General features: G+C 38.8%; 2 protein-coding genes across 3 annotated transcripts in view; both read left to right on the forward strand.

Annotated features, from left to right (window-relative positions):
- The first annotated feature begins 2,986 nt into the window (after positions 1 to 2,986).
- On the forward strand, positions 2,987 to 20,746 carry EIF1AX (eukaryotic translation initiation factor 1A X-linked). Its single transcript, XM_039852233.1, has 7 exons — positions 2,987 to 3,239; positions 8,906 to 8,989; positions 10,874 to 10,977; positions 11,857 to 11,907; positions 13,935 to 14,016; positions 15,171 to 15,262; positions 16,998 to 20,746. Exons 1-7 carry the CDS (start codon positions 3,224 to 3,226, stop codon positions 17,001 to 17,003), a joined length of 435 nt encoding a protein of 144 aa, XP_039708167.1. The 5' UTR covers positions 2,987 to 3,223; the 3' UTR covers positions 17,004 to 20,746.
- A 4,601-nt stretch (positions 20,747 to 25,347) lies between these two features.
- The window catches only part of MAP7D2 (MAP7 domain containing 2), a 90,265-nt gene continuing 88,652 nt past the window's right edge, over positions 25,348 to 26,960 (forward strand). The window contains exon 1 of one of the 2 annotated variants that reach the window (XM_039852266.1): positions 25,348 to 25,472. Coding sequence is in view for 1 of the 2 variants with exons in the window: in XM_039852265.1 (XP_039708199.1) it covers positions 25,795 to 26,080 (286 nt within the window). In the remaining variant the exon portion in view is untranslated. Of the gene's footprint in view, positions 25,473 to 25,794; positions 26,081 to 26,960 lie in introns of those variants that run through there. The other variant, XM_039852265.1, reaches the window with a different exon arrangement.

Genomic DNA, 26,960 nt, shown 5'->3' on the forward strand with positions numbered 1-26,960 from the left:
CACGGAGTAGCTGCATCTGCCATGGTCAGTCTTCTGTAGCTTTGTAGATCCAGATATTAAATCTTGTTAATGGACCCTAAATTGATAGACTGGACACACACTAGCAAAGCTAGGTAAAGGAAGTACAAGATGCTACAGGAATGTGTAGCAGAGTTGCCTAGGGATCAGAGTAGACCTTCTAAGAAAACAATGATTATGCTGAGACCTAAAAGAGGAAGGAAGGGTAGAAGAGAACATTCAGAGAGTCAGTGTTAGAGGCACTCAAGAAAATAAAAAGTTCTATATGAATGGAACTTAAGAAGCAAGACATGAGGCTCGAGAAATAGGCAGGGGCCAGACCATCAGACGTGAATCATACTAAGGAATTTGAATTTTATCCCTATGGTTCACTCCATCCCCACCCCCATCTTCATTCTTTATTTCCTTTGCTGCCAGACTAAGCCTCATGGACCTATAGTTGATCACCTGAATTTCTATGTCAGAAGCACCTTAAACTTCCTTTCATCCCTACCTTTATACTGCACCCACTGAGCAATAACTGATATATTGGAAGAAACCATGTACATTGATACCACTGCGATTTTATGTGTGTTTTCTAATCTTAGTACTGTTCGTCAATTCTTTTACGTTTCCTTGGTCAGATCCACGTTCTCATTTTCTTTTTTTAACGGCTTTATTGAGATATAATTTACATACCATATAGTTTAATCATTTAAAGCAAAAACATTAATTCAATGTTTTTGAGTGTATTTACAGAGCTGTGCAACCATTATCATAATCTAATTTTAGATCACTCTCTTCATCCCACAAAGAAACTTTGTACCAAGCCACCATTGTCTTTTGCTTGGACTATTACAGTGGCCTCCTGCATGGTGTCTTGTTTCTTCTCTTGCCCTTCTTAACACTGAAGCCAAAATGATGTGTTCAGAATCTACTGATTATAACAAGTGATCTGGTCTCTTTTTCTCTCCGATCTCATCTCCTCAAAGTCCCCTGGCTCACTGCATTCTAACCACAGTGGCTTTCTTGCTATTTCTTGACTATGCCAAGCATGCTCCCACTCAGGGGCTTTGTCCTTGCTGTTCCCTCTACCAACTATGTATTTTCTCCAGATGTCTCTATGACTCACCTCCTTCCAAGTGATTCTGATCATCAGTCAGATATGGAAACCATCCTATAATAGACAAATGAAGCCCAATTTTTTTTTTCCTTTGGGATTTTACATTGGGTAATTGACAGAGACTTTTGATTTTTACATATTTGAACTTCCAGACACTGGGAGTCAGACTGATTACTTACCATGTGTTAGGCACAATTGCTAAACACTGAATCCATTATATCAATTAATTTCCTCAACTAACCAATATGGTTAAGAACTATTCCTACATCCGATTTACAGATGAGAAAACTGAGACTTATAAACAGGTTAAGTAACTTGTCTAACATCATAGAGTAATAAGTTGCTGCAGAGCTGAATTTGAACCCAGGTCTCTCTAACTCCAAAGCCCAAATTCATGATCATTGTCCTTGAAACAAAGTTTAAATAAATTTCATAGGAATCCTTTCCTTCTCAATTGTGTAAACTGCAAAATATTACAAATGGAAAGAGAAAACCAGAACTTTTAAGTCCCATAATATTTCAGTTTCCCTCTAAAAAGTGCATCTGTCATTGGTTTCTCATCCTCAACTCTATTAATGTTTTGGACTGGATAATGCTTTGTTTGGGGGTGAGGGGCCAGTACTGTGCACTGTAGGGTGTTTAACAGTACCCCTGGCCTCTGCCTACTAGATGCCATCAGCATTGCCCTCCTTCCCCAGCGGTGACGATCAGAAATACCTCCAGACACTGTCAAATGTCCTTGGTAGAGAACCGATTTATTCAACGATTGTACTTTATTTTTCTGTCACTTAGGTGTAGTCCATTTCCCTAGAGTGATAATGTTGAAACCGTAATGTTTGCAGAAATGGGATTTATTTAAAATAAGCTTACTTAAAAGTGAAGCTATTTGTCCTACATAGTCAGCTGTATTAGTTTGCTGAGATTACCATAATACTACTACAGACTGGGTGGCTTAAACAACAAAAGTTTATTTTCTCTGGAGGCTAGAAGTCTGAGATCAAGTTGGCAGTGTTGGTTTATCCAGAGGTCTCTCTCCTTGGCTTGTAGATAGCCACCTTCTGGTTCACGTGGAGTTCCCCCTCTGTGCCCGAGACCTAACGTCTTCTTTATAAAAGAACACTAATTGCATTGGCTTAGGGCTCACCCTAAGGACCTCATTTCAACTTAATTACCTCCTTAAAGACCCTATCTCCAAATACAGTCACATTCTAAGATATTAGAGGTTAGGAATTCAACATATGAATTTGGGGAGGACACAATTCAGCCTATAACACTGAGTTTAGGTCTTCAACCCTCCCTTCCTCCCTTTATTTCTGCGTGTACTGAGCACCTACTATGTGTCAGACATTCTCCTAAGTGCTAGTAATAGTAACTAATAGATGTGGTCTCTGCCTAATAAGGTTCGCAGTGAGGTAGGGAAGACATATTTATAAAGTAATAACACGTGCCATGCAAGTATTATGCTTTGGTAATGGGGATGTCAGGAAAGCCTTGCCCTTCCCCGCAGACTCTCAACCTAGTTGGTTGGGCGAAAAGGCCAAGTTAAAATTGAAATGTGAATTAGAGTTGTTGAGTCAGCTGCTCAAACCCAGAGTGCCTCCTTTGTCACAAAGCAGCAGAGGTCTGGCGTCTGCCGGCAGCGCCGGCAACCTGAATCTGTCTTTTACTGTGACTCCTGGGCCCCGCCCATTCTCTCCCTGACTGCCCCTCCTCTCGGCTCACGACCCCGCCCCCGTGTGTTCGGCCAACTTCAGTGAAAGCAGAGGGAGCGCGTGGCACTCTGTTCTAACACTAGGGGTCAGTAAGCCACGCCTGCGCAATAGGGCCGGGGGCGGGCTCAGGCGGTGTTGGGAGGCGGGGACATGAGACGCAAGCAGCCGCGACGCCATTTGCTGCGGCCGAACGTGGGCGCAGGCGGATCTCGGAAGATCTCCGTCTCACAGACTTTCCAGCGCACGCGACCCGGCCGCTCGCGCCTGTTTGGTTCCGCGCGGTCCCACGCGTCGCCCCACGCGCCCCTAGAAGGAGTCACCGCCGCCGTGCCGCCGCTGCCGCCGCTCCCGGAATAGAAGTCAGAGACGCCGCGAAGCCTCCGTCACCGCCATGCCCAAGAATAAAGGTAATGCCGCCTGGACCCCGGGACCACGACTCCGCTCGGCCGGGTCTCCCCGGCCCTGCCTGAGGCCTCGGGATAGTTCAGGCCTCAGTGACCTTCCTCTCCGCTCTGCCAGCCGGCTGCTGGGCCATCCGGACGCGATTCTGGGCTCGGGAGAGGAGCTGGGAACTTAACTCCTGTCTTCCAGTTTGGTCACATTGGGGTGGAGCCGACGCCATTTTTGTAGGGCCTCCTGCGGGAGAATGGGCTTTTGCTCCCGATTCGCGCCAGACGATAGGGACCTGTGGGAAAACCTCCCCCGGGGCGGCCTGGGTTTCGCTAATGGGCGCCTTTGGTCTTCCCGGGCAAGGGGAGTTAAACCTGGAAGCCGTTCTTAACTTTCAGAGGCTGATGCTCGCTTTAGTAACCATCAGGTACCCCTGCATGGGTTCCTTTATGGACAGTAGGATATTGTTGAGACTGCCCCTTCTCCCTTATAAACAGTGTACGAAACCTTGATGCATTTTTAAGGTTCATCTCGAGAGATATACTCTTCGCCATCCCTTCACGGGGTTTAACTTTTTTCCCCGAACACTCGTTCCATATTTAGCCAAGTTATCTACTTTTCCTTCGCATCACGTATAATACATATCGGGGTGGGAGTAAAGATCTTTTAAGTCACCTTCGTTCAGAAGCTAAACTTTCACAAATTATCAGACTCGAGCATAAGTTTATTCGGTATTTTTTAAATGGAAGGCCTAATGTAGGTAAAAGCAGACCAGTCCTAAAGAAATTCTCCTTTTTTTAGACTTAAGGATGTTTCTGCTTTTTAAGTATTCTTATAATTTCAAAGGAGATCGTGTCTGTAGGAAGTGGGGAAAAACACTTTCTGACAGGAGAGGAGAATATTTCACAACCCACAAGAAGTTTCCTTTGATTATTCATCTTGAGACCCCCTGCCTGACCCCGGCCTACTTCTGTTCTCTTTTCTACTTCCCAGCTGGCTCCAGGGATTCTACCTCATTTCCTCTGTAACTGTCACTACTCATTTTATCTCTGGGGATATTTGGTTGCGGTTCTGTGCAAGATTTGGTGCAGCTCTCTCAGGGCACTCCACTTTATTGCCCTTAGAAATCTAACTCATAGGTCCTTTTCGTAGCAAGGATATTAATGCTAATTCTGGAAAGGAGACAGGGTAGTAAAATAGGGTTTTAAGAGTCATAGCTTTCTTGTACTCTATATCATCTTTTATTCGCTCAGATGGTAACCGATTGCTTCAATAGGTATCTTATTCTCACTTTTATTTATTTCTAGTGATGAGATTTCCAATTCCCTCACTAGCCTGTAAGCTCTAAAGGGCAGTACTAGGATCTGTCTTAATCACAAATGGATTGCTAGCACTCGACACTTAGTAGATGCTCAATAAATATTTGTTGCGTTAATTCATCTCCCTTCTGTTGACTCCACCCTTAGGTGAATAATAGGTTTCCCTTTGGTTCCAAGTGGACAGGACTTCGACATTAAGTCACATCTAATTCACTAGTCTCCTTTAAAGTTCATTCCATTGCATAGCAATAAAATAAGGGGGCGATCAGGGTATGGTTAATTTTGGTAAATTGACAAGCGAGGAATCATTCTTTTATAAATAACATTTGAGGCGTGCAAAAATTATAGATAATACAATGGACATCTGGGAATCCATTACTCTGAACTTGAGAATTACAACACAGATTCAGTTAAAGCCCTCTGCATCCCCCTCCCCAATCCCTTTCCCCTCTCACCACCATTCTGAATTTAGTGTTTATCGTTCCTATACATGTAAAACCAATCTTCTCTTAGTAGTAATTTTACTTAAAGGAACAGTACTTTTCAGTACACTTGAATTTTATGACGCGAGGTTTAATGTAGAAATAAATTTATGTTAATATTTATGTTTTTCTTCATTGGAAAAGCCAGAAGCCCTGCGAATATAATCTTGGTGGTGGTTATACAAGAAAGGATATAAATTGCCATGAACTGTGTGTCGAAAGACTTTTGCTTATTTCCTCTAGATTCTGTCAGCATGTTATCTCAGGAAAAAGAGCTTCCTTTGGCCCACTCAGAAGAGTATTTGGGGTAAGGTATTCGTACACTTTGAGGAAGTTACTACCTTTGATTTTTAAATTACCGTTCCTTGAGGAATATATGGACTACTCTTGACTGATTCATTCAGAATTGCCAACTTGGATATATAACTCAGTAAACAAAGCAGGTTGCCCTAATGGAGCTTTCTTTCTAGTTTGAAGATCTGGCCTGATTAATGCCTTGAAGCAGGAGATAACTTTTACTTGGGGATTTATTTGGTGTGCCCTAAGAATACCTCAAATACTGAACTCTTAAGGACTCTGGGTGGGTCAGGAAATTTTAGAGGCCCACCTAACCAGAATACAGAACATGTGAGACTGCCCCCAGGACAGGGTATGTCCGCTCTATGCAAGTTAAGTGTCTTCATAGTGATCAAGTGCACATTCTTTATTCTGTTGCGGCTGTGAACCTTTTGCTTCTTCCAGGCTCTTCCCATGAGTCCCTTAGTATTACTACCACTTATCACCTTTCTCCTACCTTTTAGAAATGGCTCCAAATGTGGTTGAGGTTCTGGGAGGGGAACGAAATGCTGTGGAGAAATATCCTAATGTGGGGGCCCGGAACAAAAAAGATGATGTTTGAATCTGGTCACTCCCACTCACTGACTAATGTTAAGTGAGTCACCTCTCTGAGCTTGAATGGACGCACTGGTAAACGGGATAAATGAGTATTAATCGCCTCAGGGTGATCATGACAAGTAAATGGATGGCATTGCATAGTGGTTAAGGACATAGTCACTGGGGTCTCACATCCTAGATCTCACTTCATGCGATGTAGCTTCGAATAAGTCACTTAACTTTTTGAAGATTATTATCTCTTGAGAAATAAAGACAAAATTTCATAGGCATAGATGTGTTAGGGGTGAGTTACTGGGGCAGCGAGAAGTCTACTTGGATAGCAGCATAAGGTAATGGAAGTATTGAGAGGTAGATTGGTGGCATGTTTATAGGTTGAGAGGCACATTCTTTAAGGTAGTTATGTACCAGTAACAGAAACAAGGATGTTGACTAAGGATTAGCTTTGTGAAAGGAAAGTAAATTGAGTTTTGAATAAAACTGAGCTCGAGATGACAGCCCATTCACTGAAATGTACTGAGCCATTAGAAATATGAGACCAAGGCTTAGTTGAAATAGTAGACTGAGGTGTAAAATTACTAGCATAGAAGTGATAGGTGAGAAAAAAAAAATTTCCTTAGAACGTGGGAATTTCAACTTAATGAAGCTTCAAAGGGATAGACAGAATGAAGTGGGGCTGATGAAAGGTCAAGAATAGTGCAAGTGGCCTCTAAAAGTCAGAAAAAGGAGAGTTGAGAAATGGTCAGCAGTGTCATTAAAATGCGAAAAACAAGGGGAGAGGGAGAATGATAGATGTTTAAGGACACCAATAGATACAAGAGTTCAAAAATCCTGAATTGTTCTAATTCCCTCATTTTAAAGAGGCTGAAACATTCTAAGAAGTTTTTGTGAAAGCCCCATGTATCCTTTACTCCTCCCTTCACATCTGGTCACAGTTCTCTTGTTTCCATCTCTTAATATATATAGAAAAATATTCCTCTGAATAGTATTCCACTGTATGGATGTAGCACAGTTTACCCGCTCACCTACTGAAAGACATCTTGGTGGCTTCCAAGTTCCTTTCCTCTTCATGGCTAAGTTTGGCCTGCTTCATTCTGTGGGTAATAAGGACAGTGACCTTCTTAACCAGTTTTCCCACCCAGAGGATCATGTCACACCTCTGCTTTTGGTTGAAGTAGTTTGTATTTAAAAATTTTGAATGGTAAGTATATTCATGATTCAAATTTCAAAAAGTATAAAAAGCAAAATCTCTTTCCTAAATGTGTCCCATAGCCATCCAGTTCTCTCTCTCACAGGCAGTCAGTGTTAACTTTTTGTTACATGCTCTTTCAGAAATATTTTATGTATATATAAGCAAATATGAATATGAATTTCTTTTTTTTTTTTTTTACACCAATGGTTGCTTTATGCTCTTCTTCACCTTGCTGTATTTATCTTTTAAATAGGAAGAATTTCAAATATATACAGAAGTAGACTAGTACAGTAAACCTCCATGTACTTCTCTCCTGGCTCCAGGCATATTACTTCATAGCTAAACTTGAAGTTTTCACACCAAATCGAGATCCAGATATGGTCTGCACTTTGCCATTGATTGATAACATCTGTTAAGTCTCTTTTGAATCTGCAGGTTCCCCATCCATCCATGTTTTTTTCCTCTTCATGATGATTCTGTTGAAGAAAACATTGTCTTGTAGAATTGCCCCCACAGTCTGGATTTTGCAGGTTGTGTCCCTATTTCACCTTGCCTTTTATTGTTTTTTTTTTAATAGACTTTATTTTTCAGAGCAGCTATATATTTATAGATAAATAAGCAGAAAGCAGGAAGTTCCCATGTACAGCCCCCCACCAGTTTCCTCTTATTAACATCGTGCACGAGCCAGTATAGATTAATTATTATTAACTCCAGTCCATGGTTTATATTAAAGTTCATTCTTTATGTTGTACATTGTATGGGTTTTGACAAATGTCTAGTGACATGTATCCACCATTACAGTATCATACAAAAGATTGTCACTGCCCTTAAAAGTCCCCTGTGCTCTACCTCTTTATCTGTCCTCCCCATCTCTTCCATGACTCCTTGCAACTACTGATCTTTTTACTGTCTCCAGAGTTGGCTTTTTCCAAAATGTTACATGGTTGGAATCATAATTGAGCTTTTACAGATGGCTTCTTTTCACTTAAGGGTACATTTAAGGTTCCTCCATGTCTTTAGGGGGCTTGATAGCTCATTTCCTTTATTGCTGAATGATATCTCATTGTATAGCCATACGACAGTTCATCCAGGCACCTAGTAGAGAACATGTTAGTTGCTTCCGAGTTCAGGCAGTTAGCACTTTGCTTTTTAACTTCAAGTACCTTGCTCAGTGTGTCCTACAGCTAATGGGATAAAATTCACACCGTCAGAATTGCCAGTTGTTGCTCTCCTTCCACCACCACAAAATCAGTGTGTCCTGTTCCAGTAGTTATAACTTTTCCTTTTTTCTTTTCTTTCAGTCATTTCCGTCTTGTACTCAGACCTTTCATGGTGGTTGGGGGGGAGAGGGGTCAGACACAAGAGAGACAAGGCCTTTTTATAAAATTTATCAAGACCCATTACATATCCCCTACCTCGGCCCATGTGAGCCACGTAGGAGGGATTCACTGAGCACTGTAGTCAACCAAGTGGTCATTATCTTTACGATCCCTGGCAGTTTGGTCATTGAATACAGATGTCCTTAGAAAGAGATCTATATATTTTTTTATAATTTCTACTTTTGGTTGGTTGGTTTGTATTTTATGTCAGAAATATTCCAAAAGGAATTTCCAAGAGGGGTAGGGGAGTGTCAATGCTTAAATGGTTAATATGATTGGAGATTGTAAATTTAATTTTATTATGTGACCAAATTAGGTGAATTTTTACATTAAGCGATTTTTTTAAAAAACGTTTCGAAAGCTTCAGTTTCTTTTTATTGTTTTGCAGACAATTAACGTCTTTCTCTTTAAAACCATTAGGTAAAGGAGGTAAAAACAGACGTAGAGGTAAGAATGAAAATGAATCCGAAAAAAGGGAGCTGGTGTTCAAAGAAGATGGACAAGGTAAGCTTTCTCATAAGTTAGGTTTCTTTTAGTAATAGTTTTCTTTTTTAAATATGGAATTTCAATTTCTAAACATAAAAGAGAGAATATTTATAATCCTGAGTAATAAATCGCCTGTCCTTTTTTGCTCTTCATTTCTAATTCCCCATACTTCTTTGGGTAATCATTTCTTGGTATACTCAGTCTGTGTCGAAGATTGGTGGCATTTCTGTAAACACGTAGGTTTCATTATTTTTCGTGAACACTCATAAGAACGAATTGTACAGTTCAGAGAGAATTAAGCCTCAGAAGTGATGGTTTGACAATTCCATGATTTAGTAGACCTATTTTGATAGTAAATGGTGTTACGTAGTATGTTCAGTAGACTCATACTTGAGGGATGAATCTGAAGCCTTTCCCTCACTTCTCTAGTGCCATTAGCATACAATTTCATAAAATAGAATAACTGAAACTGAACAATCGACTAACCTTTTCAGACCAATTAAGATTTTGTAAGTGCCAGGCCAAGATATGTAACAACTGGTTTCCCATATTTATATTTTGAGTAATTTCAAACCTTGAGAGAAGTTGCAGTATTGAGTACAGTGAACTCCTTTAAACCCGTCATCTGGGCACACGTGTGTGTGTATTTTTCCTGAACCATTTGAAAGTTAGTTGCAGACATCACGACTTTTCCTTTACTACTTCATCATAGTCTCCTAAGAATAGGTATATTTTTTACAGAACTACAACAGAACAGTCAGGTAATTTAACATGAATATATTATATATTTTTATAATATATAATAGTTCATATTCAGAATTGTCCAGTCATCCCAATTTCCAGCACTTTTTAGCAAAGAACTTTTTTTTTTTTTGATTGTCTTTTTATAAAACTTTGCTGGATTTGTTCATGCTGTACAAATAAGCCACTAAAAATTAAACATTTTCTGGCTAGCAGACTTTTTTATTTCTTTGCCTTAGTCATTCTAGCCTCCATTAGCAGTCGACCTGATTTTGACTGCCGCTACTTATTCTTTTCCACATTTTTCCCCCACTTTGGAAGAGAGGGTACCTTTGAATTGACCAAGCATTTTGAGGCTCTAGGTTCACTGTAGTCTGAGTAACTCACTTCTGTGTGTCAACCCCGCATTCGAGCCTTTCAGTTATATCTTAATGTATTTACCAATTAGTGGCTGTCCTCTTTGGAGGTTAGTCTGATGTACAGCTTAAGTAAGCTAATGGTTCTGAAGTGATGTGCCTCCTCTCCCCCATGTCTTCCGTCATTTAATAACAGAAGAGACAGGCCCATGTGCAAGCTAATGCTCATAATCTCAGTTTTTCAGATGGCAGTGAAACCAGGTGGCTTCCTGGGTACCAAGGTTGTCATTTTGCCTGAGAGCATCTTTCTAGCTTTACAAAAACTTGAGAATAATCACTAAGATCGTCTAATTTAACAAAGACATTATTAATGCTTAAGTTACTTTTATTTGCCAAATGTACCAAATATTGTGTTGAGATTAGCCTCTAAATGTTCTGAAGGAGAGGAGACCCAAATTTGGGCAAGGATTCAAATGTGAAAGTTTGGGAAAGTGTAATGTACATTTTGGGACAAGCCACCTTGATCTCCAAAGGTGAAGCATGGTCATGAAGACAGTAGTCAGTTTGCTTCTCAAAACGAGTACATAATTAAAACATTTCTGATGGCAGCAAAAGCTTGTCATGTAAGTGGCATTACAGAGTTTGGTTCTGGCTCTGTTGTTAACTGGTTGGCGTTTATCACTTCCTTTTATTTATTTTTCTCTATTCTCAAACAGTATATCTATGTCAGTTTTATGTGAGCTTTTAAGTTGCTTTTATCTGAAGTTGAACAACATATCTTATATACTCTTTTTCCCTCCTTCAGAGTATGCTCAGGTAATCAAAATGTTGGGAAACGGACGATTAGAAGCCATGTGTTTTGATGGTGTAAAGAGGTTGTGTCACATCAGAGGGAAATTGAGAAAAAAGGTAGGTATAAAGGTTTGTTTTAATTTAATATAAAATTGTGAGTAAGAGGGGAAAATGGCTCTACAGTTTTTGTGGGCCAAGGACCTCATTTTTGTAAGTTCTCAAAAGACTTCATTTCAGTAGAGCAGTGATTTACAGATTCTAGTTAAAGGCTCATTTGCATCATTCATGTTGTATTACTGCTAAAAATATTTAACTTGAATCTGATTGTGAGGAAACAATCAACATTCAAATTGAGGCACGGTCTGCAAAACAAGTGGCCTGGTTCTTAATACGTTATTGGTGTTGGGAAAGGAAAAAAAGGCTGAGATTGCTATTGTTATATTAATGTTAAATTTCCTGAATTTTGATCATGAAAGGTCTCCCTTGAGAAGTAATGACAAATTTCCAATCACAGTAGATGTTCAGGCAGATTTATTAATCAGATTGGTTAAAAGTTCCTCTAATCTGATTTTATGATTTTTTTTTTAAATTTTGGTTTGCTCCTTCTGTTACCAAACGAAAGGGGTTTTGCCAGCTGTGTTTGTATGTGGGTGGGTAGGTGGAAGGAGCGGAGGGAGGGCGATAAAGCCACATTTCTAATTTTCTATTCCATGTAATGTATAGATAATTAAATACATGGAGTGATTCACTATTAAAAATTTCTTAATTTCAAAACTAATCATCATTCCTCTGGGATTATTAAACTGTCAAGTAATTCAATAAGATTATTTTTAACATTCCAAATTACTGAAAATTTGAAATAGGCACAGCTGCTTGCTACAGTTTTTTTCTCTGATTCTAAATAAAGGTACTTCAACCACAATTGGATGAATAGTATTTTATGGGAATGCTGACGCAATGATGCTCTTGATTCTTTATTTTTTATTTCTTTTACAGGTTTGGATAAATACCTCAGACATTATATTGGTTGGTCTACGAGACTACCAGGTAAAAACAATTAAAATTTTCATTGTTCACTTGCTTGATTTTGATGAGCCATTAATGTTTACAACATAAGTCATAATCATATTTGACCAGTTCCAGCCCCTTGTGTCACCAACATGTCTTAAGGGCTAGTTATGTTGTGGGCATTGTGCTAGGTACCCCAGGGGTTATGGTTCCCAAATGCCAGTCTGTAGAGTTTCACATTTCCATTGTAGAAGAAATACAGGCCATGTGAATTTTTTGTGAAGCTAAATGGTCCTTTTGCCTTTTTGATATTTAAAAGGTTCCTTTTTTGGAATGAGTGATATATATAGTCATGTTTTGTTAGTGTTCTTAGTTGGCAAAATAAAAATATAATCTTATGTTGAACTTCCCACCTCAATATTTTTTTTTAATTTATATGTCTTAAAATCAAAATCTGGAAACTTTCTCAAGAGTAGACAGTGGAATGAGTCAAGCTTCTATTCCACAAAATGCTTAGGGCCTAATATTGGGAAGAATGACAGGCACAAAAGTAATTACAATACAAATCACGATAGAAGTTTATGCTCTATATTTAGATGAGTGCTTAGGCAAGAAAATGGTAGTTGCCCCTTGTGATCTTAACCTGGAGACTGTACTCATTATGGATCTTTGAAATCCATTTGGTTTCTACATGTTGGAACTCATCACCGTGTGTTCAGTCACATTGTGAGTGATAAAATGTTTCTGTTTTTATAATCTTGATTGTACTTTAATTTCTTAAAAATATATATTCCAGAATAAAAAATTAAGATCTTTAAATCAACGGTACTCAACCATGGGTGATTTTTTTCCTCCAGGGGACATTCGGCAGTGTCTGGAGACATTTCTGGTTGTTACAACTGAGGGAGGGGGGCGGTGCTGCTGGCTTCTAATGGCTTGAGATGAGGGGCTAAACATCCTACAATGCACAGGACAGTCCCTACAACAAAGAATTAATCTGGTCCAAAATAACAGTAGTGATGAGGTTGAGAAAGCCTGCTTTATATTCATACCATTTTCATGTCCGTTTTCTTCATTTAAAAAATAACTCTAGAAGTAGGAAGAATAATTAGTTTCCTGTTTGACAGATAAGGAAACCAAGGTTCTGAAAGGTGTAATATTCTATCTGTAAAATGACAGTCAGGACCAACTTTTCTGATCTTCTGTGCCCCTGCCACTCACTTAAAGGGTGATTCAGGGACCAGTAACATCACTAGCTTTTGGGAACTTGTTAGAAATGCAGATTCTTGGACCCCACCCAGGCCTCCTAAATCAGAATATGCATATTAAGAAGATTTCCTGGGCTTCTATACACATTACAGTCTAAGAAGTGCTGGTCTGAATCACCTGCCCTTTCAGCACTCACTGTGATGATTTTCGTTGCGTATGAAACGATCAACTTCAATCCTTTTTTTCTTCCCTGAGTCATATTCTTTTCAAATGGGTGTGAACGTCCTAAGGCAATAGTTTTCAGTGGAACATTGCATTAAAAACACCCAAAGAGCTTTTAAAAATACAAATTTATGGCTTCACATCTACTTATCTATCTTCAGGGAGTGTAAGAGCTCCACAGGATATTCTGATCTGTTCTACCCTAAGAATCACTGGTAAATGGGAAGATATATTAAAATTTCCTTAGTTCACTACACCAGTCTCAATTTCTGAATTAGAGTGTTTAATTTACACTGTAAATTATAGTCCCAGGGAATTTTTGTGTTTCAAAAGACATAAAGGGTAACAATAAATAATCCAAAAGATTGGGTATGCGCAATTCTGCTCTTATTAAAGTGAGGTCTGTAAGTATCTTTCCTAAGCTTGTCGATCATTATTCCTTTGTGCATGCAAGCTTCTTCAACTGTGTTAAACCCAAGGATATTTTTCAGAGGTTAGGAGAAAACTAAACATTTTAAAAAAGAAGAGTTTGTAATAGAACAGTGAGGTCTAATTTTTTATCCAGTTTGAAAGTAATTTGTGAAATAACAATATTTTGGCATAATCAGTCTAAAAGTTATTTGTCTCTTTTTAAGGATAATAAAGCTGATGTAATCTTAAAATACAATGCGGATGAAGCGAGAAGTCTGAAGGCATATGGCGAGCTTCCAGAGCATGGTAATGTCTAAGTTATTATATTAACCTGTCATACTGCTATTACCTGGTAGTATTTAGGTGAAGGAATTTCGGTAGAATTTTGTGGATTTTGAATACTTTGGTGCTTACATGATTCATTTTAAGTCTGACTGCCTATACTTCATAATACTAGATACCTTAAGAAAAAAGCATCTGGGATTCTAATAAATATACTTCTGGTGAGGAGTTGAACTTGATAAGCCCTGGACTTCTGCATAATACCAGTCATAGGAAAATTTTTGTTACAGTATTTCTTTTAAAATTCCTTTCTCAAGAGACTCAGTGTTCATCTACTTTAAATGTGAAGCAAGGATAGTAATTAGGTAATATTGTTGATTTTTATTAAAAAGTCAGTCTTCAGTTCATGTTATTCTAGTATCATAGTATCCCATAGGATTTTTTTAAGCCAACATTCTTTATTCCTCCCGCAATACGAAAGTTATGCATTCTTAATGCAGAAAACTCAAAAAACAAAAGTCTCTCATAACCCCATCACAGGGGAAATATACTTTCATATTATTCTGTAAGTCTACATTTTTCACCTGGCAGTTATTTTTATAATTTTTTTGGCCCATGCATATCATAAAAACAATATAATTTTACGTAAGCACAAAAATCCTGCCAAAATTAATTACTTGGCATTTTCAGTCTAAGCCATGTATCGCATATACCTGGGAATAGTACTAGCACCTCCTGGTTCATTTTCATTGCTTAGGGATAGCATGATTTGACCAGATCTTTGATTGATGTGTCTGTCTGTCTGATGATTGGTGAGTTGTTAGCACATACGCACACCTTTTTTAAAGCATAACTACAAGTTGTAATAGCTTCGGAATTTGTGCCATACTAAAATACCTTTGTAAGCAAAAGAAAATTATAACACAGGTCCTTTCCATCTTGACTTAGCTGTGACTTTGTCTGAGATTCGTTGTATAAAATACTGTTCTGTATAGTAGGATTGTTAGGTAGAAGTCAAGAAGATCTTTCTGATAATAAAACTTAGATTTAATTAAAAGTTCGACTTGTAAGAGTCTCCTTTTATACTTCAACATTTGATATCAGGTCACTTCTTTTAGTGGGCAATTATTCATTTTAAAAACATCTTGGTCATATGAGTACATTTGTTGTTTCTTTAGCTAAAATCAATGAAACTGATACATTTGGTCCTGGAGATGACGATGAAATCCAGTTTGATGACATTGGAGATGATGATGAAGACATTGATGACGTAAGTAGATGCACCTTCTGTTTTTCACCATTTGTTTGTGAATTATCCACAGAGAAACCAGCTCTTTCCCTAACTTCCTTTAATGTAAGAATGTTGAACAATTAAATAAGGGTATATTTTGAGACTTGTCCGTGAATTAAAATACTCAGTAGACAGCTAGTCAAACTCTTCATACTTTGAGAATTCATATAATCTTTCCCAACATTTCCTAGAAAGATAGATACTTGCTTTGGCAATATGAATGTCAGGCATTGGGAGCATAACTTGTTTAATTAAGAGTGTCTAGAGAGATAGCTGTTAAGAAATTTAATTGTGAGAAAGATCAAAGAAACTTGCCTTCTCAGTCAGAATACTTGTATGTTAAAAGAAGAATCTTGATTGAGCCAGCTTGATAAGAAGTGTTGAAATTATAACCATACATTAAAAAAAGCTTTGTTAAAATTGAGGCCTTTTGCCATTATGTTGTTTTTTCTGTCGGATATGCACTATTGGCAAACTCTTGATTTGAAGTTAGTGTGTTTATTTTGAGGAAAGTATTGATTTTTCTAACAAAGCAGTGAAGCTCACAAGAATATCTGTCTCATTGCCCTTCTGTTCTTAAAATATTTAAATGAAGTTCACACTTATTTTTTGGCAATATAAACTTAATAATTGGGGTGATATCGTAAATTACTCTTAAATCTGGTTTGGACTCTTCTTTTTAACCTCCTTTAGATAAAATGCAGTTCAGAAGCCACATGTGTAGATAAGTCTAAAAATACTAACATTTGATTTGATTCAAAGACGAAATTTTCAAATACCTAGAGCAGTTGTTCCTGACCAAGACTGTACAAAAAAATTACCAGAGTTTTTAAATACAGACACTGGTCTTAGGAAAGTCTGAGTTAGACATCACAAGCGAGATGTACCACTGATTCTACAATTAACATTCTTCTATACTTGATTTATTATGTTCGTACCTTTATTTATCTCACAGTCCTTTAACGTATAGTACCACTCTACTAATGCTATGTTCATTTGGAAGCATACTCTAAAATAGAAAAAGGATAAGAAATAAATGCACCATTCTATTATTTTTTTAATGTCACTCCCTTCAGAGACCCTGAGCCAGAGGATTTTTATGACTAAACTGTCAGTGATACTTGGGCACTAGATTTATCAATAATATTCTGTGACAGGAGCCTGACATGGACCTATAGTGTTGTAGATTAAGGAGTGATCCAAACATTTTGACTTCTGAGCTGCGGTGGAAGGCCACTTTAGGAAATTAACCTAACCAGAGAACACGCCTGAATACGTTATCTTGAACATTCTGTATGGGTTGCTTTATCACCTGAGAACCCTACTTCCCCAAGACATTTTTCCAGATGGTTCTAGCCTTCACTCCTATAACCCAGCTTGACAGAGGAGGAGAATTTGGTCAATTTCACACTTGTTCCTTTCTTAAATGATGCTCCCCCGTGTCTGCTCCCACCCCCAAAATAAAAAATCACCAGCACAGAAGGAAGGAGATGCTAAACTTTATTCAGCATGGCATGTAACATTCTGAAGGAGGATGTAAATAAAGATTTAATGACAGCAGACCAGAATTGAGAAAAGCCTGGATACAGAATTTCCTCTTCGTACTAGATTTGTTTCCCAGATACCTAAGGGGATGCAAGTCTTCCTTACATGGTAGACTACTGGAATATAAGAATTCGTTTTTCAGTTGATCTGATGTTCTTTTCCCTTTCAGATCTAAATGGAACTCAACATTTTACATTCCGATTTCTCTGAGGATTGTTCGACAGTTTGGATTTTGGCTGTGACCTGTTAAAGAAGATCAAAATTTCCTTAGTTTGAGTGCCATTTATTAAAGCAGACCGATTCATCTCTAAGATATTTCTTTAAAAATTAGTAGTGCTGAATTAAGAGAAATGTTAAGCCCACTTTGTCATTTCGTTGTAATGGAGCTTATGGGTAAAAGAGCACATCTACTATTTTTAAAAAGAGGGAAAAATGCATTACCTCTTCTACTTTGACCACTTCCAGTAAGTAAATGGATGTTTTGAATAAGCCGTTTGCCCAACACTCACTATAGATCATGATTAAGCCCTAGTTGACTTGCCTGTTGACTGTGTGGTGACTTTCTGTATATTCCAGTTACCTAGATGTTCCCTTGAGATTTTGATAAAATATAAGGGTGGCAGAAACTCGTATTTGAAGTCAACATTAATTAGGTCTGTTTTTCATATTTAAGTAGCATGTGGCTATTTTTATACTAATTTTGATATCATGTACATTGTTTTCATGACCTTATTTTGCCACTAGAAACATCAAGAAAAAAGCATTTCAAAATGCAGTTTTTAGAACCTGGGTTTTAATAGCAATTTTGAATTTGTAAGGTTAGTAATTGCAGAAATTGAACACTAGGAGGCACCCAGTTAACACTGGAAATACTGGTACAGTTGTCAACTTTTTTTTTTTACTTACTGTGCATAGGAAATTTCCCAACCAAGAAAATATTTTGATCATATGCATGTATGTAGAATATTTTTATAGGACGAAAAGATTATGTTGTGTCATTTTGTTTCAGAAGTTATACACATGTAAGCTACAATTTTGAGTGCTTTATAAACACTTAAATTATATATAAATGAACATTTAGTTTCATAACAACTTGTACAAATTAAGCCTTTTTCAAATTATCCCTAAGCTGGGCAAATAGGAGGGGAATAACAACTTAATGAAAAGATGGTCTCCATTTTATGAATGAACAAGTTACAGCGGAGAAAATAATAAAGATGTCATGCTGCACAGTACAGTATATTAACCTTTATTTTGTGATTAGGGTGTATTTTGCGTGTACAAAATTTTTTGCTCGTATCTTATTGGGCATTTAGATCGACTCTTAACTGAGTTTTTTGTTATCAGCTCTGGTAAAATGAAATGAAGGGCTGGACTGGTTAGACCCACTAGGCACATTGAAATCGTATGCAACTTTACAACAAGAGACCCATCATGGAGTTTTCTAGAAAACTCCAGTGATGAAAAGTAATATCAAGGGGAATGAATAAACCTTAACCATGGCTTCCAAAAAACAAGCAGATCTCTCATCCCACATTTAATGTAACTTCTTAAGTATGCAGGCTCTGGAATCAGAGTCTTGAGGTTCTATAAAACATTGTTAAAGATTAGAAATTAAGATTGGACAATTGCAGTCCGTGTTTCTTATTTGGCATTTTTAGGTGGAATGCATCTGAGACCATGGGCTGCTTTTTAATACAAGAAACCTTAGCCTCTAGGAATTGACTTAGTGATTGTCTTCTATCAGTAATCTAAAACCTCCTAAGATAAGGGTTCTGTACATGAAAGTGTTTTTTGCTAAATTTGTAGTAGATACAGATCCACATTATTTTACCAAGAATGTTTAAACTCTGTCTGTGATACAGTTTACGGTAGGGATGGTGCAACTCAAACATTAGTTTTTCTACTTACCTCCTGTAATAAATATGGTTGATCTAAAGATTCTTTAAAAATTACAACAATGCTCAAATTCATGTGTTTGCCAGTGATTTTTTTTTTCTTTCCTTGGTAGCAACAGCTCAATACAGTACTCTTGCATCCTGGAAAATCTCAAATCATAATAATTAAAATAGTTGGGGTAAAGTTGTAGCTCTTATCCAACACTACGTGGAGGAATTATTTTACTATCTGGTCTTTAATGTGGAAATTGTATAATTTCATTGATTTGATTCTATTTCAAATGAGGAATTTAAGTGGTCCTTAAATGTTTTTTTGGGGGGGGCAGTGGTTTTGTTTTTTGGTTTTTTGGTTTTTTGGTTTTTTGGTTTTCTTTTTGTTTTTTGGGGGGGTTTTGGTATACTCTTTGATTCCTAAAATAGCAATTCTATAAGGTGTGCCCTGAAAGAAAATAAAATGTTTGAAATCCAAGAATAATGGTTCTTACTGCTAAGAGGGTATAATAGTTACTACTAATGAATTTGATAGGCTTGCATTTTTCATGTGTTTTTTGCATTTCCAGTTGTAGTATAAATATGTTGTATTACTAAGGTGACTAAATAACCAAACCAAGTGTTTGTGTAAAAAAAGACTTGCCAAAGTTTGACTGTTGATTCTTTCTTGAACATCCATCCTCTTAAAGAGAACGCCTCTTAAGGTGCCTCAAAACTATGCATGATGAAAATTCTTGTATTTTATTAAGGAATGGCCATTGATTTACTCACCACACTTATGGTATTGTGGCTATAAATATAGTTGCTTACAAAACTCTTTGTGATTTGTAGTGTAACTTAATCTCATCTATCTTATGTAAATATTAAATTACAGGATGTTGAATAATACCTTTAATAGATATAAACTGCTGTCAGTATTGACTTCAGAGCAACTGAGTAATCAAGTAGGTAAAAGCATGTTTCAAATAAAATACCTAGCAGGGTTTATACTTTGTATTGTTTACAGGTTTAACAACATCCAGTATTAACTATGTCTTGACAGTTAATTTATCAGAATGAAAGTGAAGTTCTTTTTGTTATCTGACTCATAAAGATTAAAAAAAGATTTGTATTAGTATAAGACGTTTAGATCTTTATCCTGCTAAGCAAGGGGAAGTTTCATTGATATTGTTTGGACTCCCATGAACTTTGTTTTTAATTTACCTTAAACTACCATTCTTTTTATCCTTGCTTTTTTCTTCTTATTCAGAAAAGAACAAAATCTGACAGTGCGATAAGACACTAGCCTCTCGGGTATAGAGTGAAGCGAGGGATTAGGAGAGTTGATTGGACTGGGTCCTCTATCCCCCAGCTGCCAGGTACTTAGGAAGCAATGTGATGGAGAGTGAAGGGCATGGGCCCTGGGGTCAGGTGGCCTATCCCAGCGTCCACTCTTTACCTACAGGTGACCGAGGACACCTTGTCCAGCTTGTCTGAGCTTTAGGCTCCTCACCCGTAAGATAATGGTGAGAACAGTAACTGCGGAATTGTTGGGAGTATTAATAATTTATGTGTTAATATGTATAGAGAACTTAGAGCAGTGTCTGCCGCTTTTCACTTGATGTCCAGGACTGTGTAAGATAGAGAATATGCATGTCTTAATATTGTTTACCATTTCTTTTGTGGTCTTTGGTTCCTATAATAAATGTGTAGAATATATATTTGTATATTCACGTCGACATGATATTTAAAATAATTGCTACCACCCTCATTCAGCATAAGACTAACAGATGGAAGTCTCTAAATTGCTTGAAGATGTTTTGCAAAATACCAACTGCTCTATATTTCTTTAGAGTAAGTGTATAGTTATTAGCATTGATAGCTCTGGTTATATTTCTTTCTTAGGTCTTTAATATTAGAAGCCTTTTACATCCTTTTATTATAGATTCATGAAAGCTAATACTGACAAGGTTTTCCTTCCCATGATTTGGAATTATGTAAAAAGTCAGATGCAAAATATTGCAATTAGAAAATAAAATATTAAATAATGCCGTATGCAATTGATTATTTTCAAACTGTTTAATGACATTTTTAACTAAACTTATACGTGGTGATTTTCTTCTGAAAATTTGATTTAAAAAACTTGTGCTATATAAGGGAAATGTATATTTTTATGTTTTTTTAATTATTATTATTTTTGTGTGTTTGGTTGCTTGATTTGGATGAATCCATTCTATCAGACTTCACATACAGGGTTGCATTTTCTGGGTGAGTATGTTACAGACCTGTGCTGAAGATGACATTTCCTAATGGTCAATCAGTTGTCCAGAATGACCTAAAATTGCCAAAATCACATTCAATGGATCCTGTTTTGTACTGTGCGAGGATATATAGGTAAAGTAGGTATTTATCTTCTGGTCACCTTGCTCACTTTTAAAAAGCCTGTCTTTTTCTGTCCCGATCCAGGCTTTGTCCAGTTCACAACTTGATAATGGCAGATCAAAAAGTGGAGACAAAAGTAAAGTACCATTGCCTATTTGATCTACTGGACTGTCAGGTGTATAGAGTTGATTGAACTTTTGCAAATTTGATAAAAGTCAATATATATTCATGATTTTAAATATATCAGAAATATAATAATTGGAATTTTAACTTGATAAAAGTACCAAAAACAGAAACTCACAATTTTTTAAGTCAATTTTAAGAGTTCCTGACAAGCAGTAAAAATTATTAATCTCATTAAATCCAACCCTTGAGTATGCATCTTTTTAATATTTCCTGTGACAAAGTAGGAAGTGCTACATAAAACACTTCTGCATACTCAAAAGGAAAACATTTGTGTGACTGAGTTGCCAAGTGGCCACTGCTTTTCAAGAAACACCATTTTTACTCTAAAGAACAACTGACAAACTGGTCATTCAAACTTTGGTTTGTGGTCAGCATTTTCTCAAAAGTGAACGAAATGAGCCTGTCACTTCAAGGGAAACTGACAGCATTTGTTGGCAGTGATAAAATTTGAGCTTTCAAGTGAAAATTAAGACTTGAAAACTAGTGCCATTAGCTTGACACCTTCACAGTAAAGACTTCTGAAGAGATCAGTGATGGTATTAATGAATGTGACAGTTTAAATATTGTAGAATGAAATGTGTTGACATTTGGAAGCTCTTCGTAGCTGAGTCAGCCAATATTTTCTAAATGATAGTAGATTTTAATGTAACTAACTGCAAAGATCACTGATCTAGTGCTAAATTTCACACTGCAACTAACCTTTAAGAAATTACCATTTGTCAATATTGGGTGTAGTCTCAAGAACTAACAGTTATCTAACAACTATATACCTCTGAAGCCAGATTTTCTTCATATGCTTTAACCAAAACAACATACTGGAACACATTGATTACAAAAGCAGATATGAGACTCTGTCTTAGAGATTTGCGAAAATATGACAGTGCCACTCACTTTTTTCTTTTGTTACTTTTCATTCAAAGTATGTTAAAGCATTGGGTTTTTTGTTGGACTAATACTAAATATTTTTTTAAATTTTTCGTACATCCACATTCACAGTTATACCCACAAGTGAACTTGTCATTTCAAGGACAATGGATAGTGTTTGTTGCCAGTATTACATTAGTACTTTCAAGTAAAATTAAAAGTTTTGGGGAAATCCACCGCCATTAACAGATATAAAAGTTATTTGGGAGTCTCAATTATATGTGTAAAGTAGGGGTTGGAGAGCTTTCTCTAAAGGACCAAATAGTAAATATTTTTCGGCTTTGTAGGCCACGTGGTCTCTTAAACGACTCAGTTCTGTCATTTAGTGTAAAAGCATCTGTAGACAACACGTAAACCAAATGAGTGACCGTGTTCCTACAAAATTCTATTAACGAAAATGGGTGGCAGGCTTCATCTGGCCCCCAAGCCATACTGCCAACCCCTGCTTTAAAGGCTCTGAGACGAAAAAAAAAATTGGGAACAACTGCACTAGACTAACAACTAGATATAATAGATTTTAAGATACCATTCAACTACAACTAGATTTTTATGAATTTAACCTAATGGAAAAAGCCAAGCAAACTAATGTCATTTTGTTAAACACAGCTTAAATAGACGTGTTCATAGATGGTATGACGTGTTATAAAAATGACAATTCTCCAAATTAATCTCTGACTTTAATATGATTCCAATATTCCAGCTGGATTGAGGGGCGGGGGAAGAGTGGTAGAAAAACTGACCCTAAAATAAATTCATATGGAAATTATGATTTCCCCAAATTCTAAAAAGCAAAGATTCTACACAAAAAATTCTAAAAAACTCTCCAGATATTTAACTCACCCATAAGCCATAGTAATAAAGAATAGATACCATAACAGACGGATCAGAATGAAGAGCTCGGAGTGAAGTCCATATACATATAGGAATTTGATATATGATAAACGTGGTTTCAAAATTTGGGAAAGGATTAATAGATGATGCTGGGGAAACCACATTTTACAGTGAAAAATAAATATAGATCTCTATCACTATATACAGGAAATAAATTGCTTTAGAGTAAAGGTACATCTATAAACTAAGGGAGGAAAATAATAGCCTTTCTTGGAGCTAGGGAAGTATATATTAAGCAAAACATCTTTGATCTTTGTACTTTCTTCTAACTACATGATGCTGCAGTTTGAGTATCCGTTTTGCTTTGACTCCCAACTCCACCGGGGTGAAGGGTGGCAATAAACTTCCCACAATTTGACCTTTTATATCTGCATTAAAAAACTTAAAGCATTAACCATAAGAGGAAAAATTGATAGATTTTATTTTGCGACCATGGGAAATATTGGATCAAATAAGAACTATGCAATGCTAAATCTAAGGGGAAGTTTTGACGGAGTAGTATATTTACATGGCCTTAAAGTGCCTTCCCACAGATTGCTTATTAGTTGCAAGGGAAAAATAGTACCTCTACAGTGGAGCAATTGACAACCAATTAGATAAAGTCGTATGCATGTTATATTCACTGAAGTTGATAATTCATGTGATTGTGCAATATCCTTATTCTTAGGCAATACACTTTGAAGTATTTAGGGGTAAAGGGTCATGCACACATATGTATGCAACTTATGAAACAGTTGATAAAAAATATTAGATATATAGAAGTACAAATGATAAAATGGGTGAAATGGCAATGATAGGTGAATCTGAGTAAAGGGTATATGAGTGTTCTTTGTAAACTCTTATTCTTGCAACTTTTCTATAAATTTGAGATTATTTCCATATAAGAGGCTTTTAAAATGGGTTGATTTTGGCATAAAAAGGAGGTTTGCTTATCTTAGAAAAGGTTAGTTGACTAGTGTGAAAAATTTGCAACATTTAAACCCACAAGGAATTATCTAGAATAGGAGAAACTGGAATTCAACAAGAAAAAGACAAATAGCTCAATAGAAAGATGGGCAAGGATTGAATAGGCAGTTTACAGAAGAGTAAACCAGAACGAATGGCTAATCTATTTCTGAATGACTTTTATACAGCTGCAATGAGTAGATGTCGAAAACAGTTCCAAGCAAAGAAAAACAAACAGAATGGTAACTTGTACAATATTATATAAATTAAAGCCTTGCGTATCTTCACAAAACTATATCTTTGAAAAATAAAGCTACAAAAAATACATTGAACAGAGGTATCTATTACTAGAACGAGGGCTGGGAGTGTGAATAGAAAGTAAAAAGAGGAAAAAATAAAACTAGAGAGGGGTGCTACTCATGTCAGCAAGCCACGAGCTCAAGAAGTGGATGAATTATAAACTTGTACCCAAGATCACTGTCGCACTACCCTCCTGGTACAACCCCTGGAAGTGTCAACACTCCATATTTTTATTCCACAAGGGACTTTTTTCCAAGCTTTTTGCTAGAACTATGATGCCTGTTCCAGAGGGTTTTGTGCTTTTTTTTTTTTTATTTTATAATTTACATACTATAAAGTTCACCAGTTAATGTAAAATTAAGTGGTTTTTTTTTAGTATACTTATAGAGTCAACCATCACTATAATTCTAGAACATTTTCATCATCCTCCAAAGAAACCTTGTACTTTTGTTCAACTTCATTTGGCTTTTTAATCCTGTATTTCTCTCTCCCCTAGGGGTGGGAGTTAGAACCTCAGAGGGCTGGTCACCGTCCAACAGAGAATCGTGCAGCTCCACTGGGATGGATGATCACTTGGCAGGCTATACCTGGGTAAACACGTGGAGGCTTGAGCTGGCTATGCAAAGATGTATTTTAAAAGGTGATAAATGCTCATGGCAGGGGTAAAAGGATGTCCAGAGAAGACAGCCCCTACATCATACACAATAATATTGACACACAATACCCTAACGACCCTATTTGGGCGCTACACACACGTTTAGCAGTTTCTCCTGCGTCTTCCCAGAAACGTCCTCCTCGCCGAGATTTCTCAACTGCGCATTATTTGCACACCAGGAAAAAAGGAACCATAGAATAGCTCTCGGGTGGAATCGGCAGAGGAGTGGGGTATGGTTGGAAGGCCGGGGTCCATCCGACTGCGCGCCCTTACCCTTCCTTGAAGGTCGCCCCTGCTGATTTACTGGAGTTCCGCCCTGGGTGGCCGCACGCCTGGCTGGGGGGAGGGAGAACGGAGAGCCCGCCTCCCCGCGACTAGAAAACTGGAACCGGCTTGATGGGAGGGTCCACTGCGTCTGCACACGACGGCACTGACCCAAGGGGCACCTGCCTGAGGCCTTAACCCGGAATTGTTTCCAGAGCTCCAGCGCTGAGTATGTTTGTGGACGCCCTAGTGTGTGTGAACGTATGCGAGCCTTGTGAGGATGTGTGTGCACGGTGTGTGAGAACGTGCGTTCTGGGTGAGCACATGTGTGCACGTGGTGTTTGTGCGCTTTGTTCACACGCCGTGAAGATGTGTGCGCACACTGAGAAACTGCATCCTATGTGTATAACGCTTTGAGTGTATGGGGAAGTGTGTTTACACTGGTGTGTGCACGTCGTGTGTGCATGCGCGCTGAGTGAGGACCGGTGGGTGTTCACATCGCACGTGCACGCGGTATGTGCGCGCGCTCTGAGAACTAGTGCGCACATTGCATGTGCACCTCGTGCGTGCGTGCTGTGGTGAGAACCGTTGAGCACATTGCGAGTGCACGCGGTGCGAGGACGCGGACGCGTGCGGGCGTGCGCGGGTCCGGTGCGGTGCGGCGCGGCGCGGCGGTCCAGGCAGTGCGCCTGTGCAGCCAGCGCATCCCGATGGAGCGCGCCGGCGGCTGCGGGGCGGAACCTGGGACGGAGGGGACTGCGCGGGGCCACCAGTTCCCCGGGAAGATGGCCGAACCGAGTGCGGTGCGGACCTCGCCACCCAACCACCGACTTTCAGGTAGGGCCCCTGGGGTTCGGCCGGTGCCTGGAGGCTTTAGGCCCCCCAGGGGGGCGGGTCCGACCCGCCGCGGGCCGTGCAGGGCAGCGGCTCTGGAGCGCATCGGGTGGAGAAGAGGCACAGGGGTTGTCTGAACGCCCTTCCTCTGGCTCGGGGTCGATAGGGCACGGGAACAAGGGCTGCGCCTCTCGCGGTGCGGGCGGCAGGGTCCCCTCTCATGTGGCCTGAGTGAGTGGGTGCGCTTGGGGTGATCTAGGGTGGGTGGCATGTGTGTTCGGCGTGGGGTGCCGAGGCCCACGCTTGATGCCCTCGAGTCTGGGGGCCCTCCTCTCAAGAGGCAGGCAGGGGGGACACTGGGCCAGACGGAGCGGGCTCGGAAGGATTGCCCGGGCCTGCGTGCCCGCCCACTCTGCGTCTAGAAAAACGCGCGGCTGCAGCCAGCCGCGAAGGTAGCCAAGCTGCGTGCTTTGCAGCGTCCCCGAGGGGCAGAAACCGCGGGTCACCCACTGGCAGGTGCGGATGGAGCGCCGCCGAGGCGGCTGGGCGCGAGCCCCGGGTCGGGTTCCCCGGACGTCCTAATACGCTCCCAGAGACCTTGGGTGCTCTGCCCAGGGGTCTGGCCGGTCGCGGCCCCTTCACATGGCAGCGCGACACATGAGTCTCCCAGCCCGCGAGGCTGCAGCTGCTGGGAGCTATGGAGGGCTGGTCCCCGGACTGGCTGCCCAGAAATGAGCGGAGCAGGGGGAGATTTTGAGGACATTTGTCGGAATTTTAGGCAAGTCTCGCGTCTTCTAACGTTTTGTAAAGTGGTTGCAGGTAGTGAGGGGGTGTAAGTAGCGTGGAAACCGATTTCATGCTGTTTTTCTTGGCAACACCTTTT

The sequence above is a fragment of the Pteropus medius genome, unplaced genomic scaffold (assembly GCF_902729225.1).
Source record: "Pteropus medius unplaced genomic scaffold, Ma_sr-lr_union100, whole genome shotgun sequence".
NCBI lineage: Eukaryota > Metazoa > Chordata > Mammalia > Chiroptera > Pteropodidae > Pteropus > Pteropus medius.

Bases quoted from the DNA above. Each gene is read 5' to 3' on its own strand.
- EIF1AX (XM_039852233.1), top strand. The intron at 10,978-11,856 runs GTAGGTATAAAG...TTTCTTTTACAG, and splicing joins GAGGGAAATTGAGAAAAAAG to GTTTGGATAAATACCTCAGA. The intron at 14,017-15,170 runs GTAATGTCTAAG...TTGTTTCTTTAG, and splicing joins TGGCGAGCTTCCAGAGCATG to CTAAAATCAATGAAACTGAT.